We start from the raw sequence: 20,152 nt of genomic DNA, 5'->3' as shown, positions 1-20,152 counted from the left end.
ATATTTAAACAGGCACTTGCAATGGGGCAAGAATTAGGGCCCTCTCAACTGCCACTGCCCCCCCTCTGGGGAGTATCTACCATGTCACATTGGGCAAGTTGGGAAAAAAGGGATATCCTACCGGTACAGCATTAATTCAAAGTATCTTCTCTGTACAATTTGCATTTAGCAAAATACAAATATGTGATATGTATTGTATCACTAATATCTTCCTGGCCGCCGGATGCTTCAATTAGTAACTTTTAAATAAATTGGCATACACCTGGATTCATAATGCTACATTAGTAAACCATTTGAAGTTTATGCTTGAACCTTTTTCCTATTTATTGTGAGTTGGGTAATGTGCTGCATGCATACAGTCACTTCCGAACACAAAGGGTGAGGTTACGGGGTTGGTGGAGAGAGCACACTGAATTAGTAAAAAATGTTGGTGGAAATAATTGATGGACTAATTGTTATTTTGTTTTGCAGCGGACTTCGGTGTAGCAGCAAAAATAACAGCTACAATTGCAAAGAGAAAATCGTTCATTGGTACACCATACTGGTAATAAATAAAAGCCTGTGACATCAATGTAATAACTATTACTATAGCATTTGCAAAAATGTTCAGTGCAATAGACATGGATGAGGATTTTTTGTTGCATGCAAACGAGTCTGCAGTCTGAAGAATTGAATGCAACATTTAAAAAAACTGTGTAAATGTTATGTTAATATGCTTTCATACTGTGCCGAATCACCACCATAGTCGGTTCAGAGCTCTTAGTTTTTGACCGTACTACGGTAGTAGAGTAACACATTAATTGGTTTATATTTTAAGTTCTGTTAATGCAAAAATGTACTGCGTTACAAAATACAGTCTTAAACACTCCCCTGGCCACAACATCTTATGCCTTGTCCCTTAATGGAATTGGAACAAACTTGGTTTCCAGTACAGTTGGAAAAGCTAATTATGAGAAAACATCTTAACATATAGTTTCTGAACATATGTTTTTAGATTCCCACATGAAACTTAAACCTCACCCTTTATACGCATGCAACAAAGACTGGAGAAGAGCTAGTACTTTCAAATACATTTCTTATTTTTCCCATGCTTCAAATCTGGTATCTGTGGTGAGTTGGGAGAACTTCCCTTCCTTTATTATCAACGGTTGAGCCACAGGGTACTGCGATGGTCTCTCCCCTAAACAATATGCTTCCCATAGGGTGGATGGAGCAGGAATCCCTGGGCTCTTCCTTCCTTCGGATATGCTGTATAATATCTCCTTTCTGGGATGCCATCACCTTAAATGATGAGAGAAATACACGTCCCAGTCAACCCTGCGATTACTAGAGTCAAACCGCAGAGAAGAATTAGACTACACCTGTTCAGTAAACACCAGCTGCAGATTACAATAAACTGCAAACTTTCAACAAACATAAGTTGCTGAGTAGAAGTGAACCACAAGCTTTCACCAAACGCAAGCCGCGGAGAAGAAGTGAACTGTAAAGATTCAGATGACTGCAGCACAGAAGGGAATTAAATTGCTAACATACAGGGAAAGCAGCTTATGTTCAGGTCAGAAGCAAAGACACATTTCTGACCATTTGCGAACTGCGCGGTCTGGTGGAAACACAAGCCATGCTTACTGTGAGGATGCACACAGCCATGGTACACTGCTCTGACCAGCTCACAAATGGTTTCAAGATGGTGCTGATGGCCTGGCACATACTTAAAGCCTGGGAGCCGGCCACCATTAAACCATACGCAGTAACAAATGAACTCTTCCCCAGTACCAGAAGAGTAGCAGAAATGAGGCAGCCCTTCATTTAAAACCTCACGAGAGACCAAACCAATCAGAAGGTGAAAAAAGAGGCCCGCTTCGGGGCAGGTCATGTACCAGCTTACAGAGAAACCCATGGGCCCAGATGTATAAAAGGGATGGGTAAAACCAAAAAGGGTGAAAGCTGGGAGGGAGCAGACAGGCTACTCACTGATTGGGAGAGTGCTCCCTGAATATGTCAGCTGTGCAGTAGATGCTTTGGCAGATCTATGACAGACACCACACACCAGGATTAGTGATGCACAAAAGGTGGAACCCAGAGCCATGTTATACCTCCAAGGACTGAAAGTAGATGGAAGGCTTGCGTACTGGGAGCTTCCTGGAGAAGTCTAAAGGAGAAGACCCCCTGGCAGGAGGGACTGCATATAGTCTGGCTGAAAAGGACCATGAATAAGGGTGTGGACTAGAGATCATCGAGATACCTAAGAGAGTTGTGTTGAAATCTTGAGGTCGTGGATAGATCTCTAATATTTGTGCGGAGAACGAGAGGCCACGAATAAGCTTATGAGAGTTCTAGAACCATATGCCTAAAATAATTTCAGAAGAGACATGGAGAGTTCTGAGGCTCACGTGTTGAGAGAAAAGGTTAACCAGATGCCATGGAGAGGCATGAAAGGAGGAATTAACAAGAGACAGTGATGAGATCAGAACTATGAGCACTTCTGTAAAGGGCTGTCCAACAGAGAATCTTGTGTTTTATTTGTTTATAGAATAGGGCTGAATTTTCAAAGCTTAAGGTTATGAACACTTTTCTTGGCCAAACTTGTATAACATTTGCGTTGTAAGTATAGTTGGTCAGGAAGCAAAAGGACTTGTTAAGACTATGTTTCAACTTTTATTTTGGCCATTACATTTGAACTTTGGTTAATAGTTTAGGGCGTCTCTGGAGGGACAGAGACGTATAAGGTTGCAGTTAAAACGTTTGTTGAACAAATTCACCTTGATGTACTGGGAGCATCAGGAGGAGTCGATTTATATGATTTGACACTGTTTTACAGACATATTCCTTATTATTTTTATAGCCTTACACTAATAGGCATTTGTCCAACCCATATTGTAACAATAAAACCCCTGTTCACTGCAAAACAGTTTTTCAGTGATCCTCATTTCATATAATAGACACAAGACTCTGGGGATTCCATTTTCCATCACCTGTTCAAAGACATTCTTGTACGCTTGTCACTCAGTTGCTTTGATCTGCCAAATGTTTCACACATTTAGATGGGCCCCTCACACATGGTAATTTTCAGTTCCCCTCACACACCAGCCAAACAATCCCAGATTTAGGGAGAAGAAATGAACTCGCAAGTCCCTGCAACTTAAATAACATACTCTCTTCAAAGGTTAATCACCCCCTACTCCCAAACAGTTAATTGTACCCCCAGTTCATTTCCAACATACCTCGCCATAGAAGTTCAGATGCAGTCTACTACACCTTAGGAAAGGCTTAACTTGCTTCTGTTCTGTTATCCAGGCGTATCTGATTTTTGGAACTATTACATAGTGGTACAACTCCAAAATGTGGTCTATTGCTGGAATGACTGTCTCGCGAGAAGTCATCCAGAATGTCTAAAGTTATAAGGGTGCCCTCGTTTACTAGTTGATACTTTAAGGTAGCAAAAAATAAAATGATGTGTGTAATTGTGTCCTTCCCCTTATGAACTGTAGCTATTACATGGAACATTTGAAGAGGAAGATGGATGAATGTTTCTGATCTCTGTAAAACTGTCCATTGACCAACCATTCATTTGATCAAATGTATCTATTGTATGACATATCCAAGATGTTTGTCACCTCTCCCAAAGGGGGAGCCACACCCCTTAGGGAACAGGGTAAGCAGGACCCCACTGGAGGTAACTTCCCCTGGGGGGACAGAAAACCCCCAGAGAGGGACTTCCTCCACAGATAATAGGTTTTTGAGGTATTTAAGAGTAAAGGGGTATGATAATCCCTAGGACCCCTTTAATGTCTGCTCTGGCTTCTGAACCCAACTTTATTCAGTGCCCCTCATGCAAAACAGAACAGCGGAAAGAACAGCCTCATGGAGCCATGTCAGAACAAGAGGCAATCAGGAAGAAGTATCCGCACATTCTGCGGAGTACAATAGTGCCACAGTGCACATTAGGGGATGTGAGGCTTAAGAGAGTGAGAACGCCAGACTCTGCATTGCACCTGACAGTCCGCACTAAGAGATTGTGATAACGAGACCAGACAGACGAACACCCGGTGCCATGCAGCGTGGCTGATAGAACAGGCAACAGACTACCTTGGAGGACAGAGGTTGAGCCCCCCACAAATCCTAGCACAGAGCAAGCAGAAACAGAACGAAGACTCCAGCTGACACTGAGTCGAGTGGATGACTCAAGTAAGCAGCTCTGCCGCAAGAAGAGGCTCTGGCAGGCTGCACAGCACTCCCTGAGAGGTCCTCTGGACACAGTGGCTCCAGGGGAATGGGAAGTGGACGGTAAGAGGAGAAAGAGATAGAGAAGCCCGAAATGGGAGGGGCGTGGAAATAATCAGGAAGCCCTAGAGAGGGGAAAAAGTCCTCAGAATGTAGGCGTTGAAGTCAGGAGAGGCTTTCTGGAATGGGGAGAAAGAGACTGATTCGAGAGACAGACAGAACAAGCTGGCTGTATCCAGGAAATCACTACATCAGTGCAAGAACTGTTCACATAAGCAAGGGTGTATGATAAAGAGACACAAGTGTGGGGCAGGCGGCAAACACCTGTAGCCTCCCTGTACTCGGGCACTGGCCCAAAGTCTTTCTTGGTTAGTTTAGGTTTTTCTTTTGATGAAAAATGTGAAAAGCTTATGTTACAGTAGGATTTGGGACGGATAACTGTATTTCTCTTTAGCCACCTTGACATCCTGACCGGCATCACTTTTAACTTTCTTTGTATAGAGTAGGGATTAGTAACATAGGCTTAGAGAAAGACCATGGGCCTCATTTCGAGTACGGACTGCCATACTACAACGATGTCGGAACGGGCCATGGATTCCCGGCAGGCCTGACCTGCCAGGTCTTCAGGCACCTAACTGCATGGTTGTCACGGAAGCACCGGCACCGTTAGCTACAGTGCAGGTGCTTCTGTGTCCCCATTGCCATTGAGTGGAACACGTCCATAAGGGTGTTAGTAGCTACTTCAGGTGACCCCTATCTATGTTTTCTCTCTAGGTCTAATGGTGCTCTTCCTAGCACGATGGCTACCTGGCTCTCTAGGGGCCTATAAGGCGTTCCCGGATCTAGCCTGCTTAGTGTCTCCTTCCGCTCGGTGTCACTCTCTACTCAAATGCACAATCTCTCTTAGCCTTCTTCTACTCTGGGCCCCAAGATATCTTCTTCCCACGCCACTGCTATACCTCTGATCTCAAAATCTGCAATCCTACCTCCATCCTTTGATGTTACCGCCTCCTGCTAATCAATCCCTCCACTCACTACTGTCACTATCTCTTACTACCTCTATTGTTATGCTGTCCTCCCTCCTACGCTGCCTCCTTGACCCTACTACTCCTCCTAGCTGTAACTGGAACTGCACTGGCTACCTGGATACCCTCTGTTCTCTGGACCAGGTCCCTCCCACCTCAGCGTCTCTCACCTGCACTGCCCTCCTGGCAACACCTGCACTTGGGGACTGTTTCTGTATCCCTACAGTCCCCCTCCCAGCCCATGTGACACCTGTTGTCTGCACTTATCCATGCACTTGCCACATGCTGGCAGCTACTTACTTATTATCATCTTTGCCATATACTGCACTGTCCCTGCCTCTATCCCACCTACTTGCGCAATCTGAATGACACCTGGCCTAGTAGGATCGTTGTCCGTCCTTCCTTTGTTCCCCTCCCTTGCCTCGTCTCACCTTGAAACACTTGTGTATAGGCGCGTTATAAATGCCATATCATATCATATCATATATCATACTACTACCATGTTTCTGCTCCTACTCCAATACTACTTCCCATCACTACACCTCTCTACCACCATCAACTTTTACTATTACAACTCCCCCTCTACCATTATTACCACTTTATACTACTGCTACATCCCCTCCTCGTCTCACTACCACACTCTACTACCACTGCCTACCACTTCAACCACTACTCTACGCACTCCTTACTTTCACGCACAAACCCATCACAGACCCCTCTCTTCACTAGCTGTCACACTTTCCTCCTCTGGTCTCTTGGACGTCGTCATCCTCTACCTCCTGTCCTCACCCAAGTAACCCACACCTAAAAACTCCCAGGATTACCCAATGACTTGCCTTTCTCCATGGTGGGTGTCGGGGTAAGGCTTGAGGGGGCTTCAAAAGGCTGGTAAGCTCCATCCTTTTTCACATAGTCTTGCTCCAACATGGGTGATGTGATCCACAGGGAACTGCTGCCCCTGTGCTGCCTTGTAGGCCTAGTTTATTATTCCATCTCGCTGGCGGCTAGTGGTTTGTAACCATGTCTTCCATGGAGGCTTTTTATTAAGTCCCTTGTGACTTAGTAGTGGGTCCCGGAGCGCACGCTCTGTCTGCTGGAGCTGTACTCTTGCTGTGTTGTGTGATGGGGGTCCTCCCGGTACTGACTCCACCTCCCCATCGCTCCACTCTGGTGACCTGCTGGCTACTATTATACCAGCCTTGCTTGCACGGCCCGGCTTCCCCAAATTCCGTTGAGGTGCTGAGGCTGACTGTATCCCTCTAGCATCCCAATCCAGGTGAAGGTAAGGAGGGCCTGGAAGAGGGTCCATTTACAGACATTCTGGCTCCTTCTATGGTGTCTGGCATACTCCTACGTCCCGTCCCCTTTCCTACATACTTATGGGACATTCCTCCGTCCTGTGGGACGGGACCGGAGCACTTTGTAAAAGCATCCAAAATTTTGCAAAAAATGTTTTAGTCCTTCCTCTCTTTCTACACGGGGCCCGGTACGTGGACGTAGCCCCGCCCATCTCGGCTCCACCCCACGCATCGCTCATCAGTCCTTTTCTATGCTCGTTCGGGACTGGACGTACTTGCATCCGCGGAACATTTTCTTCCTTTTTTCCTCCTCTCTGGCTCTCGCTAGCGATTGTGTACTAGTCTGTCTGTCATTCAAACTAGACTTTCCAGATTGTTCATCGTGTCATCGAAGCTTTGCGAGGGCGGATCCCCATCCTCTTTGTTTAGAGTGTTTGGGTCCGGACCACCGTTGGGACTCTTGTTTTTATTGCGATTCCCTTTTGGTCCGGGCACTTCAACGTCGATTGGAGCGGTGGGAGGTGTTAGACATACTCCTCCTTTGCATTTTCAATATTTTATTGACGAAAAGAAGAAACGCCCGGTAAGTTCTTTACTTTTCAGAGCACCCCGGCCGGGAGATATCTGTCCGGGCTCTTCCCGGGCCGGGAGGAGCGTCGACCTCTCCATCACCGGGATTGCCTCAAGGTGCCTTCTGGGCCTAATAATTGTACCAGAGTTTTCTCCGAGGGTCTCTGTAAGGGGCCTGTGGATACCGGAGTACGCTCCGAGGCCCCTCCTTTGGGGGCTGCTTGTAGACCTAGTTCTACTGAATCATGGGGTACCGGAGCTCGCTCCGAATCCTCTTTATCGGCTTCCCTCAAAAGTACCGAACGCATGTTCGAGGCCCGCGCTAGTAAGGCTGTGACCGGACCTGGGTCCGAGGTGCCTTGTACAGAGGCTAAGGAAACCAACATTTCTGAGAGGCCTGACAAGGCCTTACCGGTGAAAGCTGTTTCTCACCGTTCCCGCTCTTATGGCGACACCAGAACTGTTGAGGGTGCAAGGAGTGAAAGTTCCTCCTTTACCGGCAGTGCTGAGGTCCTTCCCGTGAAGGCTAGTTCGGCTATTGGTATGTCGCAGAAACATTCCAGGCCACATAGTACCGGCTCGGCCGAGGTTTCTTGTGTAAAGGCTAAAATTAAGACCCCTGATCCACCGGCGGGGACCCCTGCGTCACTTCCACACGTGCCGCAGTTCCCCTCAGGTGATGGCAAAATGGCAGCCGTTTCCGCCATGACCACGGCGGCCATTTTGGGCGCTTCCCCTACAACTACGCCATCTGCCTCAGGTGTAGGAGTTGGTTCTGGGGGTGAACATAAGATTCCTTGTGCACATCCGTTTTGTCCAGTTTACGACTGGAACGCTCGGATGCCCCTTCCGCACAATATCTCATTGCCTGTGGGTTCGGCATCCTTGATTTTTGTGGACACTTCGGGGTAATGGGCCTGTTTGGCAGTCCTCCCTTCTGCGTCCCTGGAACTATCCTCCTCATGAGAGGCCTCCTCCGGCAGCTCCCAAACCATCTCCGGAGGACGCCTTTTTCGGCAAATTTCAGACGCTCATACGTACTGATCCCTTGAGAGAGTATTTCAAGGGTCTTTATAGGGAGATATGCCTGCCTGCGCCTCTGGCTCCACGCGCTCGCCCGGTGGTTCCATCAGCGCCGCCTTTGCCTACTGTGCCTCCCCTGACTCTTCCGCCCTTGCCTCCATTGTCCCCCGTGGACAAAGCGGTGCCTGACAAGGTTCAGCAGGATCCTGACCTGTTGGATGATGTGCAGGGCGATCTGGACAGCGAGGACCAGCCCCGCTCTATTAGAGCTTTCCATGACCGGGTACTGGACATGATGTGCCTATTGGATGTTCCAGTGCCCGAGGCACCCGCTCCGCAGGAGGGTGTGCTTTCGGGGGCATTCACCCTGTCTCCTTCGGAGTGTACCGGCCTATTCTTGCAGAAGGACGTTTTGGCTGAGGTCTGTATGGTCTGGGAAAAGCCACACTCTGGACTTTTCATCAATAAGAAAATTGACGCGCATTACAGGCTGCATTCTTCGGAAGAGGTGGCCCCATCATCTTGTCCGCCCCCCTCCTCCACTGTGGTGGCTGCGGCCACTTTACAGTCCAGGCCTGCAGCATCCTCTTCTACGACGGCTACTCATGTTCTGGGGAAAGAGGACAAGCTCCTCGACTCCCTTGGGAGAAAGATCTTCGCTAACTCGGCCTTGCAGCTCCGGCAGGCCAATGCAGAGCTGGTGTTAGCGGGGGCTAATATGAAGATGTGGAAAGTTCTGTCAGAGTTCGAGGAGTTCATTCTGGTCGAGAAGCTGGAAGACTTTAAGGCGGGATTGTCCGATGCCAGGGTCTTGGCCCAGGATCTGCTTGAGGCCGCGGCGCATCATGTCGACACTTCGACTCGGCGCCTTATGCTGGGAGTTGATGCCTCTAGACAGGTGTGGTTGCATGCCACCAAGTTCTCAAAGGAGGTGCAGGACAAAGTGTTGGACCTGCCGTTTGACGGTAAGGAGGTTTTCCATTCAACAACGGATGTGGAGCTGACCAAAACGAAGGACAGCACTCAGACAGTTAAGTCTTTGTCCGTCCTGGTTAAAACTCCTTTTAGGACCCAGAGACCGTTGTCGCAAAGCCGGCCCTCCTCTGGTTTCAGGGGGTTTCTGCAGAAATCCTGCAGAGTGGATACCCCTTCGGGTAATTCCCGCCAGAGGCAGCAATGGGCTCGGTTTTTCAGCAGCTCATCAGCCTCCTCCTCAGGTCAGGTGGTAACACCACTGAAAAGCCTGCCAAATGAGGATTCTCTGCGCTTGCAAGAGACCCCGGTGGGAGGACGCATTGCGTCTAATTGGGAGGCATGGCAGACCATCTCCGAGGACAGGTGGGTCTTGTCAGTCGCTCAGGCGGGCTTCTGCTTACCCTTACCCCCCACCCCACCCTTCAATCCCCCCTTCCAGCAGTCAAGGTCGTCCTCCCTAAAAGTTGAGGTTCAGAAACTGCTGGACCTCAGAGCTGTGGAACCCGTTCCCCTTGGGGAACAAGGGGAGGGCTTCTACTCTGTTAGGGAGAATTCTCTCTTTAGGCTGAATTTCCTAACCTAGTGAGTCCCCCAGCAGCTTTGCTGGATTTCTGGAGTTTGTTTTTTCTCCTGCCAAGAGTGAGACTCTTTTTCTCCCACTCTTGGACATGATTTATGGTGTTCCTTTGACTGTTAATATGTTCTATGGGCTATGGGGTCCTTCACTCCATAGGATCTCATGTGTTTTTTTATGTGTGTTACACAGCACCCTCCGTGCAGTAACACAGGGGTGTCATAGTGACACCCCATCATAGACTCCATACCCTGGGACTGACTACTGTCTCCCAGGGCATGTAAAGTCACCATTGGCTTTACTAGTCCCAAATTATTAACAGAAACCAGTACAAACCATCATAATGTGGACGTACTGGTCGGGGCAATTCGATTGCCCCCGGGGTCTGTTAGTCGAGGGGGCACATCTCCGTCCCCCCTGATCAGGTTTTGGCTGGTGGCAGTGGAAACTACTTTTTATATTCGACCGCGAATATTTTCCTATGGGATTTTCCCATTGTTCGAGGCTACCAACTTTAATTATTTAATTCTCATAGCCTCGAACATACCGCCGGTTTATTTAATTAATATTAAGTCGTTGGTTGGTATTTTTTGCCAGGACTCGATTCTAAAATGACGTTTGTGTTCTCTTCTGTGACTCCAACCCAAGTCGAGCCCTTTGTTCCACTTTTTGGCGGGCTTCTCCACAGAAGCCTCCAAAAGTGTTGCCACTCTGTCTGTGTACCACAGGGGGTGTGGGAGGGGGTTTAGGCACCCTGGACTGAGTTACCTTGGTAACTCAAGTCGCACTCTTGTGTGATTGGCCCAAGTGGTGAGCCGGCCGGCTCACCACTTAGCATGTTTGATTGACAGCTAGGCTGAGTGAATGGGGGTATGCTGCATAAAAGCAGGGCTTTGGGGACTGGAACTTCAGAAGTCGCCACAAGACCTGAGAATCCGATGAGGGAGAAGCTGAGCCGACCTACCACGACAAAACCACCGGTGGAGCACTGCGGAATCGACTCACCACTTCCCGACGACAGAGTAGATCTCCCGGCTGGAGAGGCTTCTTCCCCTGACTAGTGGGCACAACCAGTTTTACCTTCTTTCTTCGCACCCCAGACCGGTTTGTGGTCGAACTGCCCGTGCCAAGCTCCCCGGCAGCCGGATAGCCACTCACCACTGAACCGCAAATGAACGGACCGCTCCTTGTACCTGAGAAACTCTGCGGCTGGTTTCTTCCCTGGCAGTGCAACGGACTCCTGTCTTCCTCCACAACAAGATCCTCTCTTCCCCCGGACAAAGCACCGGCTTTCATCCGCTGCCAGGAATAACTGCCCCCGCTGGAGTGTTCTCACCACCTCAAGGTATCGTGTCCTCCAGGCCTCCCTTTCTAAAGATTGCTACAGGGTAATAATAACCCCTTAACCTTCTGGACTGGGCTGGCCGCCTTGACCCTCTAACTGGTCCCTTTCTTTGGTCCAACTTCTTTTTGAACCTTTACAAGACTTTTGTGCACTGCAACCGTGTGACCTTGGACACATTTCGTTTCGATCCTCTTAAAGCGGATCCGGCCTACTGACTCTGAATTCACGGTTTTACTTTGCCTTCCTCTCTTGTTATGTTCTTGTAAAAGTGTTGGGATCTGTTTCAATTTATTCTCTGCTTTTCTCTCCCTTTTTTAAAAACAAATTATTAGAGTGCCATCTACGTTAAGCGCTCACCGCTGTCTGAAAATAAGTGGGGCTTTACTTAAGACTTGTCTAATGTTCTTTTAAGGGAGTGTATATCTTTTAGTGACCGTGTTTTTGAATTGCTTACTATTAGTGCCTGTGTGTTTTCCTAGATGTGGTTTTAAATAAATAATTATATCTCTTTTACACCAAGCCCTGGTCAGCGTTTACTTGTTCTGCTGTGTTCTCTTGACCTATTGTGAATACTCTGTATACTACCTAACTCTTCTTGAGGGAAGTCTGACTGTTCAGCCGCAGCTACCAAGTGAATCTGTGTGGTACAGACTGCTACCAAGTGGGTTTACTGCCAAACACCTGTAGTCTTAAATCTTTTGCAGTGGTCCCAGAGGGCACTGCACAGGTTTCTGCCTAACATACTGCAGGCTGTTTACGGTGCCCAAACCCAACCAGGCTGGCCTGTGCACCATCCTAGACCTTTCCCAGTTCAATCTTTTCCTACCCCAAGAGAAATTCAAGATGATCACTCACGGCCAGATAAGGTGGTCCTTGCAGATGGGCAATTGGCTCAGCGTGGTGGATCTTCAGGATGCATACATGCATATTCTGATCTGGAATCCACACAGGAGATATCGCTGTTTCTCTGTGGGAGAGGAGGATTTCGAGTGCTTCCTTTTGGCCTCAGCTCGGCACTGCGTGTCTTTACGAAGATGATGTCAGTGATCGCGGCCTATCTTCGCCTGCAGGGTATCCATGTGTATCCGTATTTGGACGACTGGCTTTTACGCAGCCCTTGCCCGTTGAAAGCCGCCAGCAATCTTCAGTCTCTCCTTCAGCTCCTGTTCCACCTCGGGCTGTCGGTGAACTGGCAGAAATCTTCCATGACGGTCTCACAGGGCTTGATTTTCCTGGGTTTTCGCTGGAACATGATCGACTGCAGAGTGTACCTGACCAGGGACAGAATGGCGGATCTGTTGGCCACATGTCAGATGTTTGGGCAGTCAGAGAGCATGTTGGCATGGTGGTTCCAGAGGCTTCTGGGCCTCATGGTCTCGTGCGTATTGGCTCTTCCTCTTCTCAAGATGGCTCTTCGGAGTTCTTGACGTCAGGCTGTGGATCCGGACTCGGAGTTGATAATGATAATGATTCCGGCTTCCATGAGAGCGGACCTGGAGTGGTGGTCGTCTCTCAGTAACCTGTCGGTGGGGGCAGGTTTTCAGGACCCAGCCCCTATGGTGACGGTCACAATGGACTCCTCCCTTCTATGGTGGGGTGCGACTTTGGATCTTTTTCAGGTCTCGGATCTTTGGTCGCTTCAGGACAAGCTCCTCCACATAAATCATCTGGAGCTTCTGGCGATCTTCCTAGCGCTCAAGGCGTTCAGACCGATCATTTGCCAACAAAGTGGTCCGTATCCGCACAGACAATGTGGTGTCAATGTATTACATCAACAAGCAAGGGGGCACCAAGTCTCCCCCTCTCGTGGACCTGTCCATCCAGATTTGGAAGTGGGCAGTTCTTCATTATGCCTGGCTAGTTGCAGTACACATTCTGGGCCAGCTGAATGTCACGGCCGATGCCCTCAGTCGGCGGACGATGGTCAGCTACGAGTGGGAATTGAAGGCGGAGATCCTCATGTGTTTTCCTGCATTGGGGCACTCCGGAAGTGGACCTCTTCGCGACAGAGGCAAACAAGAAACTTCCTCTGTATGCCTCCTGGAACGGGCTGGGAGCCTCCTCTCTAGGGGATGCTCTCGAGATTCCATGGCACAACATGAGGGCTTATGCTTGCCCACCTCTGCCTCTGGTTCATCGGACGATTTCCAAGCTGAAGAGCACAGTGAACTGTTACCTTCTACTCATAGCCCCATGGTGGCCGGCCAGGTTTTGGTTCTCAGAACTTCAACACCTGTCGGTGTATCCGCCGATCAGGTTACCGGTGAGCCCCGATCTTCTTCACCAGGGGGAGCGACAGCTGTGGCACCCCTCCCCACAATCGCTCAACTTGCGGCATGGTGCCTGAGTTCAGGTCTCTAGAACATCTTAGCCTGTCTGTGGATAACATGCGTTTTATTCAGGCAGCCAGGAAACCCTCGACTAGGTCCCAGTACAGAAGCAAATGGCTCAGGTTCTGTCATTGGTGTTTAAACAAGCAACTGGACCCAAAGGCAGCTACAATTGACACTGTGCTATCCCACCTAGCAGAGTCGGGAATTCACGTTCTGTCATGCAGAACTTATCTTTCGGCGGTATCCGCCTACCTATCTACGGACCAATGCTCTTATTCTCGGTCTAATCCAGTGGTTAAGATACATTTTGCAGGTTTGACACGCCTTTATCCCCTCGGTTCGTAATCCAGACCTGTCGTGGGATCTGAATGTGGTCCTTAAGGCGTTGGGCCATAAACCTTTCGAAACAATGGCCACGGTGAACCTTAAACACCTGTCCTGGAAGGTGTCTTTTTTGGTTGCCATTACTTCTGCAAGGCGTGTGAGTGAGCTCCAGGCTTTGTCGGTGGAGCGTCCCTTCTTGGTTTTTCACAAGGATAAGGTGGTCTTACGGACAAACCCTTCTTTCCTGCCGAAGGTGGTCTCTGATTTCCATCTAAACCAATCAATCTCCTTGCCGGTCTTTTTTCTGAACCCTGCTTCAGAAGCAGGAAGGGTTCTGCACTGTTTGGATGTTAGGGCTCTTAAGTTCTATCTAGACAAAACTTCCGAATTTTGGAGCTCTTCTCAACTGTAGCTGACCTTCGGTAATCCACAAGGTAAACAGGCCTCTAAGGCGACCATCTCCAGATGGATCGCTGCCTGTATTACGGAGTCTTATACTGTCCAAGGACTGCAGCCTCCTGAAGGTATACATGCACACCTGGTGCGGGGCAAGGCAGCCGCAGTAGCCTTTCAGAAATATGTTCCCTGGGAGACCATCGCAAAGGCGGCTGCTTGGGCCTCCCCATCGGCTTTTTGTAAACATTGTCTAGATCTGAGCTCCAGGTCTGATGCCCAGTTTGGTCAGGCTATGCTGAAGAACCTTTTTCAGTAAGGGATTTTCCATCCACCCGTTTCCCTGTAATGAGTGCTTGGGAATCTCCCATAAGTATGGCGGAAAGGGGACGGGACGTAGGAGTATAACCAGGTTATTCACTGTAGTGACCACCTTACGCCTAGTCCATAGTCCCCTTTCCTCCATACGCCCGCCCTCTGTCCCCTCTAATAAGGTTCCTCTGTTATTGCTTAAAGGTCTCTGACCTGGCAATAGAAAAGGACTGATAGGCGATGTGCGGGGCGGAACCTAGATGGCCGGGGCTACGGTCACGTGCCAGGCCCCACGTAGAAAGAGAGGAAGGACTAAACATTTCTTTGCAAAATTTTGGATGCTTTTACAAAGTGCTCCGGTCCCGTCCCAGAGGACGCAGGAATGTCCCATAAGTATGGAGGAAAGGGGACTATGGACGAGGAGTAAGGTGGTCACTACAGTGAGTAACCTGGTTATTATGCCCCCTCCACTAACAGGGCGTGTTTCTTGGTCCTGTCACAGTGAGTAAGGCAAAGGTATGCAGTTTGACAGACCTAAATATAATGGAAACAATATAGTTGGGTTTTCCCAGCTCCACACCTGTGTGCACAGTACCCCTAGTTTATGGAGCCATTTCAGTCTCAGCATAGTTAGATCTATGCTTGATCCTGTACATGGATAAGAAAAAACCTTGAGTGTAAACACTAATATGGTAAATGTAAAGAGGAAGAATTTGATTGTCCGTCAGATATCCTTGGTTTAGCCACATTAGGGGAACAAAAGGAAGGGGCCATAGGTTTGAAACTAGCCCTGCTAAGCTCTAGTTTGATATATCAAGTTTCTAGTCAATGGTGTTGCAAGGTCACAGGATTGTGTTGAGGTGAAGCCCACACCTCATTTGTTTAGGTAATACAGGTTTTTTTCCTGATTACCTTGCATCTGTTTATTCAGTTTTTGGTTTCTTCGATAAAGGTGATTTTCCACACAATTGTCTGGTTTCTTCAGTGCTTGGTGCACAAGTTTTTGTTTTATTTCTTAGCTTGTTAGGTTTGTTATGTGAGGTCAGCCGACCTCACACAACAAGGTCGGCAGACGGAAGAATGATCACAACTCGCTATGACACAGGGCACATCTGGAGCTCAGCTGTAATAACAGGCCAATATCTGAGTATATGAAACAGAACCCCATTTCGGGACATGGACAAAAAACAAAAAGGGGCGTGGGGGTGGATTTCCTACCTGGTAGGATGGGGTAAAGGTGTTACAGGGAAGGGGATACTGCGTCTCACCATCCGGTGTCGCTTTCCCCGAAGACACCTCACCCAGGTGATCCTCCCACACTGCTCTGCCCCCCAGGAACCGGATCCAAAAGTGATGGCCGTGCCCTAGCCACCTGGATTGCAGATCCCCGGGGACTAGTGGGTGAGGCACCTTTGGGTTTCTCACTGTGCCTAGTCTCTCCCCCCACCCCCCCCCCCCCTCCCGTCCCCATGTAACTCAATCTTCCGGAGTCAAGAGATTGAATGTTGACCAAGCATTACTGAATTTGATTTTTGTTTTGAGTGTCATATATTATTATTTTTGAATGTGTGACAGACTTGAGGACACGAAAGGCAGATTAAGGAATAAGGATAGCATTTTATTTCCGAACTTGTTAAAGTGATCAGGGTTGTTTTTCATCTTTGTGGTTGAGTTTTCACTGATATTTTGTGGGTGTTGCATATGTATCTGCAGGTTTATCTTCACAAAGAAGGACGATGCAGGAGTCTGCATTCACGTACTGTGGTACAAAGTAGACCTTCTAGATAGCGGCACATTTTTTGGTAGCAGAAGGTTGCAGGCTGACTCCAAGAATGGCATGCGAGGAAGAAAACACTCCTCTGTGTGTAGACACTTTTTTCTTAGCTGATGGGTTTTTTCGGTGGATGTCTTTAGTACTGCAAATATCTTTCTGCCAGATAGCCTTTTTGGTTCCGACTTCTTTCCCTCTTAGTTGCCAAAATCAGCAGTTAGCCTGAAAGTGAGACATTCTTTAAAAAAGAGGATTTAATGTTTTCAGCAAAGCTTGTCTACCCATTTCAGGAACAGCTGTCACTAAATGTTGCCTTACTCTGGTTTTGGGAAAACGATATCCGCTGTCACTGACTCTGCTTCTTCAGAAGGCACCTTTGAATATTGAAGGTGTCAACTGAACTTATTTGTGTCCAGGGCTCACATTGGATTCTTAACAAGGTTGCTGGTTGGCTCACTCCCAGTGTTCAGCTGCTCTGTACCCTTTAGATGTGTAGTAAAGGTTGTTGCCGCCACTGATGCTGGCTCCGCCAGCTCTGCAATGCTGCACTTATATGGAAAAAAGATTAATTGGTGTTCCCTGGCCAAGCAGGACCGATGGTCCCACCGACAGTACATATGGGCATTGGGTGTGAGTCCTGAGATTAGAACTCATTATGGACTCACTTCATCACTTTTGTCTAATTTCCCATCTTTATAGTGTATTGAACAAGTGCTCAAAAGTAAAACGAATTTCTGAACAATGTGAAAGTTTTGGTGACCATGTTTAGTCTTGTAACAGTGTCCATCAACTTGAGAAAGCTACAGTGTCTAATCCAAACATAGATTCCTTTTTATGCAGATGAGACCTGCTTGATTTATTGACCATAAGTAATAGGTATGGCCGAGAAATTAAAATGCACCTTACACTGCAGAGCAAATTGAGAGCTCAGCAATCTGCCAGACATTATGAATTGGAAACATTGGCAATTCTTTCAAATGGCAAATATACAGTAATAGACATTGGCAAAACCAAAAGTTATTTGTAAATGTCGAGGATACACTTTTTTCATCCTGTGGGGCCTTTAGAGATAATGCTTGCCCTCTAGGTTTACAAAGCCAGATCTATTGCCCTGGGAATGCTTGTTTGAGCTTGCCATTGGTGTCCCTTCTTTTACTGAGGTTAGAAATTAATTACATGGCACCCGACTTGGATAGCTTGTATGACTTGAGTGCATTATAGCAAAATATTGCCTGCAAGTTCTTTCTCTATTGACATGGGGATACTTATGGAATGCCCACTTTATGCATATAGAATTATAGATGGGTAGCTACCAACTGCAGGGATGAATTCGACCAAGGAGTGACACTTAATAGGCAACAGCGAAGCTCGAGTTGTCAGTCATTTGGCGGCCCAAGTTGGACTAATCCCCATAGTTATAATATACCCATCTATAATTGTATGTTCTGTATGGCTCCCCTACATCCATTTTCCACCTCATTCACTCTCCTCGTGGACCAGCATTGCAAGGAGTGTAGAGGTGAGGCTTGGCTGACCTATGCAAAACATGAAACAATACCAGGATCACATTGCCCTTCACTCACAGCAACCAAAAAATGAAAATAATACTTTACAGAGAAAATGTCAAATCCCCCTGCAGTGATTTCTTTTCGTGTGCTTATGGCTTCCATAACCCTCTGCGATGAAGTCAATCAAAGGATATGGTATTCAGAAAAAGAAAATGTTGCTTATGTCTTCCTGTGGAAGGTATAGACAGTGTATATTGTTGAATAGCTTTGCTTAAGTGTTAGAGTAAACACATATAATAATGTCTTTTTGGTGTTTCGCTTTGTAATTAGGATTTTTATATATTTTAAGGATGGCACCAGAAGTGGCAGCAGTGGAAAAGAATGGTGGTTATAACCAACTGTGTGATATATGGGCTGTAGGTATTACGGCAATTGAACTTGCTGAACTTCAACCACCTATGTTTGATCTTCATCCAATGAGGTGAGTTGCTCACTCTTACTGTTAAGTCTATTGTTTAGTGTAATCAGCCTCAATTTGTTTTGGTTTTGCTTTTCATAAACATTTCAGACTTGTTAACTTTTGCTAAGATTATAGTTTCTTTTTTTCAACCTTCACGGCCACTATATAAGTGTATTATGTGTGTGTATATTATATCAAAATTAGAAAATAAATTGACTGTGTAAAATGTGGAAAACTTGAATATTTTTTTCCTCTTTTAGGGCTTTATTTTTAATGTCCAAAAGTTATTTCCAACCTCCAAAGTTAAAGGAAAAAGCAAAATGGTGAGTTGATAAAAATATATAAAATTGCTTACATTTTACGGTTCAAAATGTCAAAAACGTTTAGAACCCCCCACAAATTATATGTTTTGATAAGTGTCTTATTCATATTGTGAATTCTGTATTTACCATGGCACTCGACGGTGCTGGCGAGTGTAATGAAATTCTGTGATTTTTTTAAAAAACGTATTTGGCATATACTGCAAAACAACGTCAAATAAGGGTTTCACTGTGTGTGGCTGGCCTCTGGGTGGCAGCAGTGCATGTATGGTGAAATGCAAAATTCTAGCAAAAGCGGTGGTAAAGTCTTTGTCAGACGTCACCATGAGTAGATTCATTTTTCTTTGCGAGGCCTGCCACTGAGTAATCCAGCAATATGATCTCAGGTTGTGCATTTATGCAAAGAATTCAGATTTTACTCTGTTTATTTAAATCGTTCTTCTTTGCTTCATAAGAAATTAGATGGTCTTTGAACTTTTAATATTGGGCTGGTTAAACCCTTGCTAAAAACACCAAATTCAGAACCTGCTTCGATTCAATACCACACACTCATCAATATGGTTACTTTATGGCTATGATATTGGAGGACGCAGTAGGAAAATCTTGAGAAATTCGATCTTTTCCCTGAATTCATTCGGGGTTTAGCCCCAGACATGGGGCAAAGATTGCATCAGTCTTCGACAAAATGCTGATGATTACAGATGCAAGGAATGTGTGTTTTTGGATGCTATTAGCACTCTGTTACTTTACACAACGAGGATAAATCCAGTAACTGAAGTTGTGTTCAGCTGTTTATTTGGTTCGGAGGTCCCAGTCAGTGGCCTTGGACCTATATTTTCAAATTCTACTTTGCATACCTGCAGGGTGTCCAAAGGTCCCAGGCTTTTTCAAGTAATTTGTATTCAAGGGGATTGGGTCCTCCGACGTATTCCATATCTATGACAGGTAATGTCCACAGCTGTGCTGCTTCGGAAAATCTTTGGCTCCTGCGTCGATGACGTCGATGCGCCGTCCCCGAGGACCTCCTCCGACGTCACCCGATGTGATAAGTAGGACGCACGACACCCATAGCCTCAGTTTCATTTTTTCCGCGAACGTGTTCGCTTCGTGAATCTCGGTACGCCTCGACTCGTTGGAGTTTGCTGTTTTCAATTCTCGGTTCGTTGAACCTGTTCGGTTTGTTGTGAAGACCTGTTCGTGGCGATGTCTTTCTCATCTTCAACCCCGCGTCCGGGCTTCAAGAACTGCGGGTCCAAGATGTCGTCACGGACTCGCACAACACCTGCCTCTGGTGCTTCGGGGAGGCCCATGATACGGACGACTGTGTCAACTGCCAGTCGCTCACGGCAAAGGCCTTGCGGGAACGCAAGAAGAAGCTGTCGGTAGGCCGGGTGTCTAAGCCCTGGAAGTCGAGGTCTGCGGGGCTTTCGACGGATGACTCGAGGGGGGACTCTCCGCGTCATTGTGGGAAGTCCAGTGGTTCTCCTTCCAGGAGTCGGTCTCGCCACTCCTCCACCTCTTCGAGGCATTCCCGGAAGCGCCGGCATAGGTCGCCTTCTCCGTCCTCTTCCGAGGACTCCGCCCGTCGGCGGGTCGCTTATCCCTCCATGCAAGCGACACCGGAGGAATGGGCTTCCTTCGGGAAGCAGATGCTAGCGATTCTTGAATCGCAGGGCACCGGTCCGTCCGCGCCTCCGAGT

At 47.4% G+C, this 20,152-nt stretch overlaps 1 protein-coding gene across 1 annotated transcript in view; it reads left to right on the top strand.

Moving 5' to 3' along the window:
- The window catches only part of MAP4K5 (mitogen-activated protein kinase kinase kinase kinase 5), a 1,870,683-nt gene that overhangs the window by 590,132 nt on the left and 1,260,399 nt on the right, over positions 1-20,152 (top strand). Inside the window, exons 8-10 of the mRNA XM_069638985.1 lie at positions 472-544; positions 18,022-18,153; positions 18,393-18,455. Of these exons, the coding sequence (XP_069495086.1) occupies positions 472-544; positions 18,022-18,153; positions 18,393-18,455 (268 nt within the window). The remainder of the gene's footprint in view (positions 1-471; positions 545-18,021; positions 18,154-18,392; positions 18,456-20,152) is intronic.

The sequence above is a fragment of the Ambystoma mexicanum genome, chromosome 14 (genome assembly GCF_040938575.1).
Source record: "Ambystoma mexicanum isolate Mex_15411 chromosome 14, UKY_AmexF1_1, whole genome shotgun sequence".
NCBI classification, from domain to species: domain Eukaryota; kingdom Metazoa; phylum Chordata; class Amphibia; order Caudata; family Ambystomatidae; genus Ambystoma; species Ambystoma mexicanum.
This window is presented reverse-complemented; position numbering and strand designations above follow the sequence as displayed.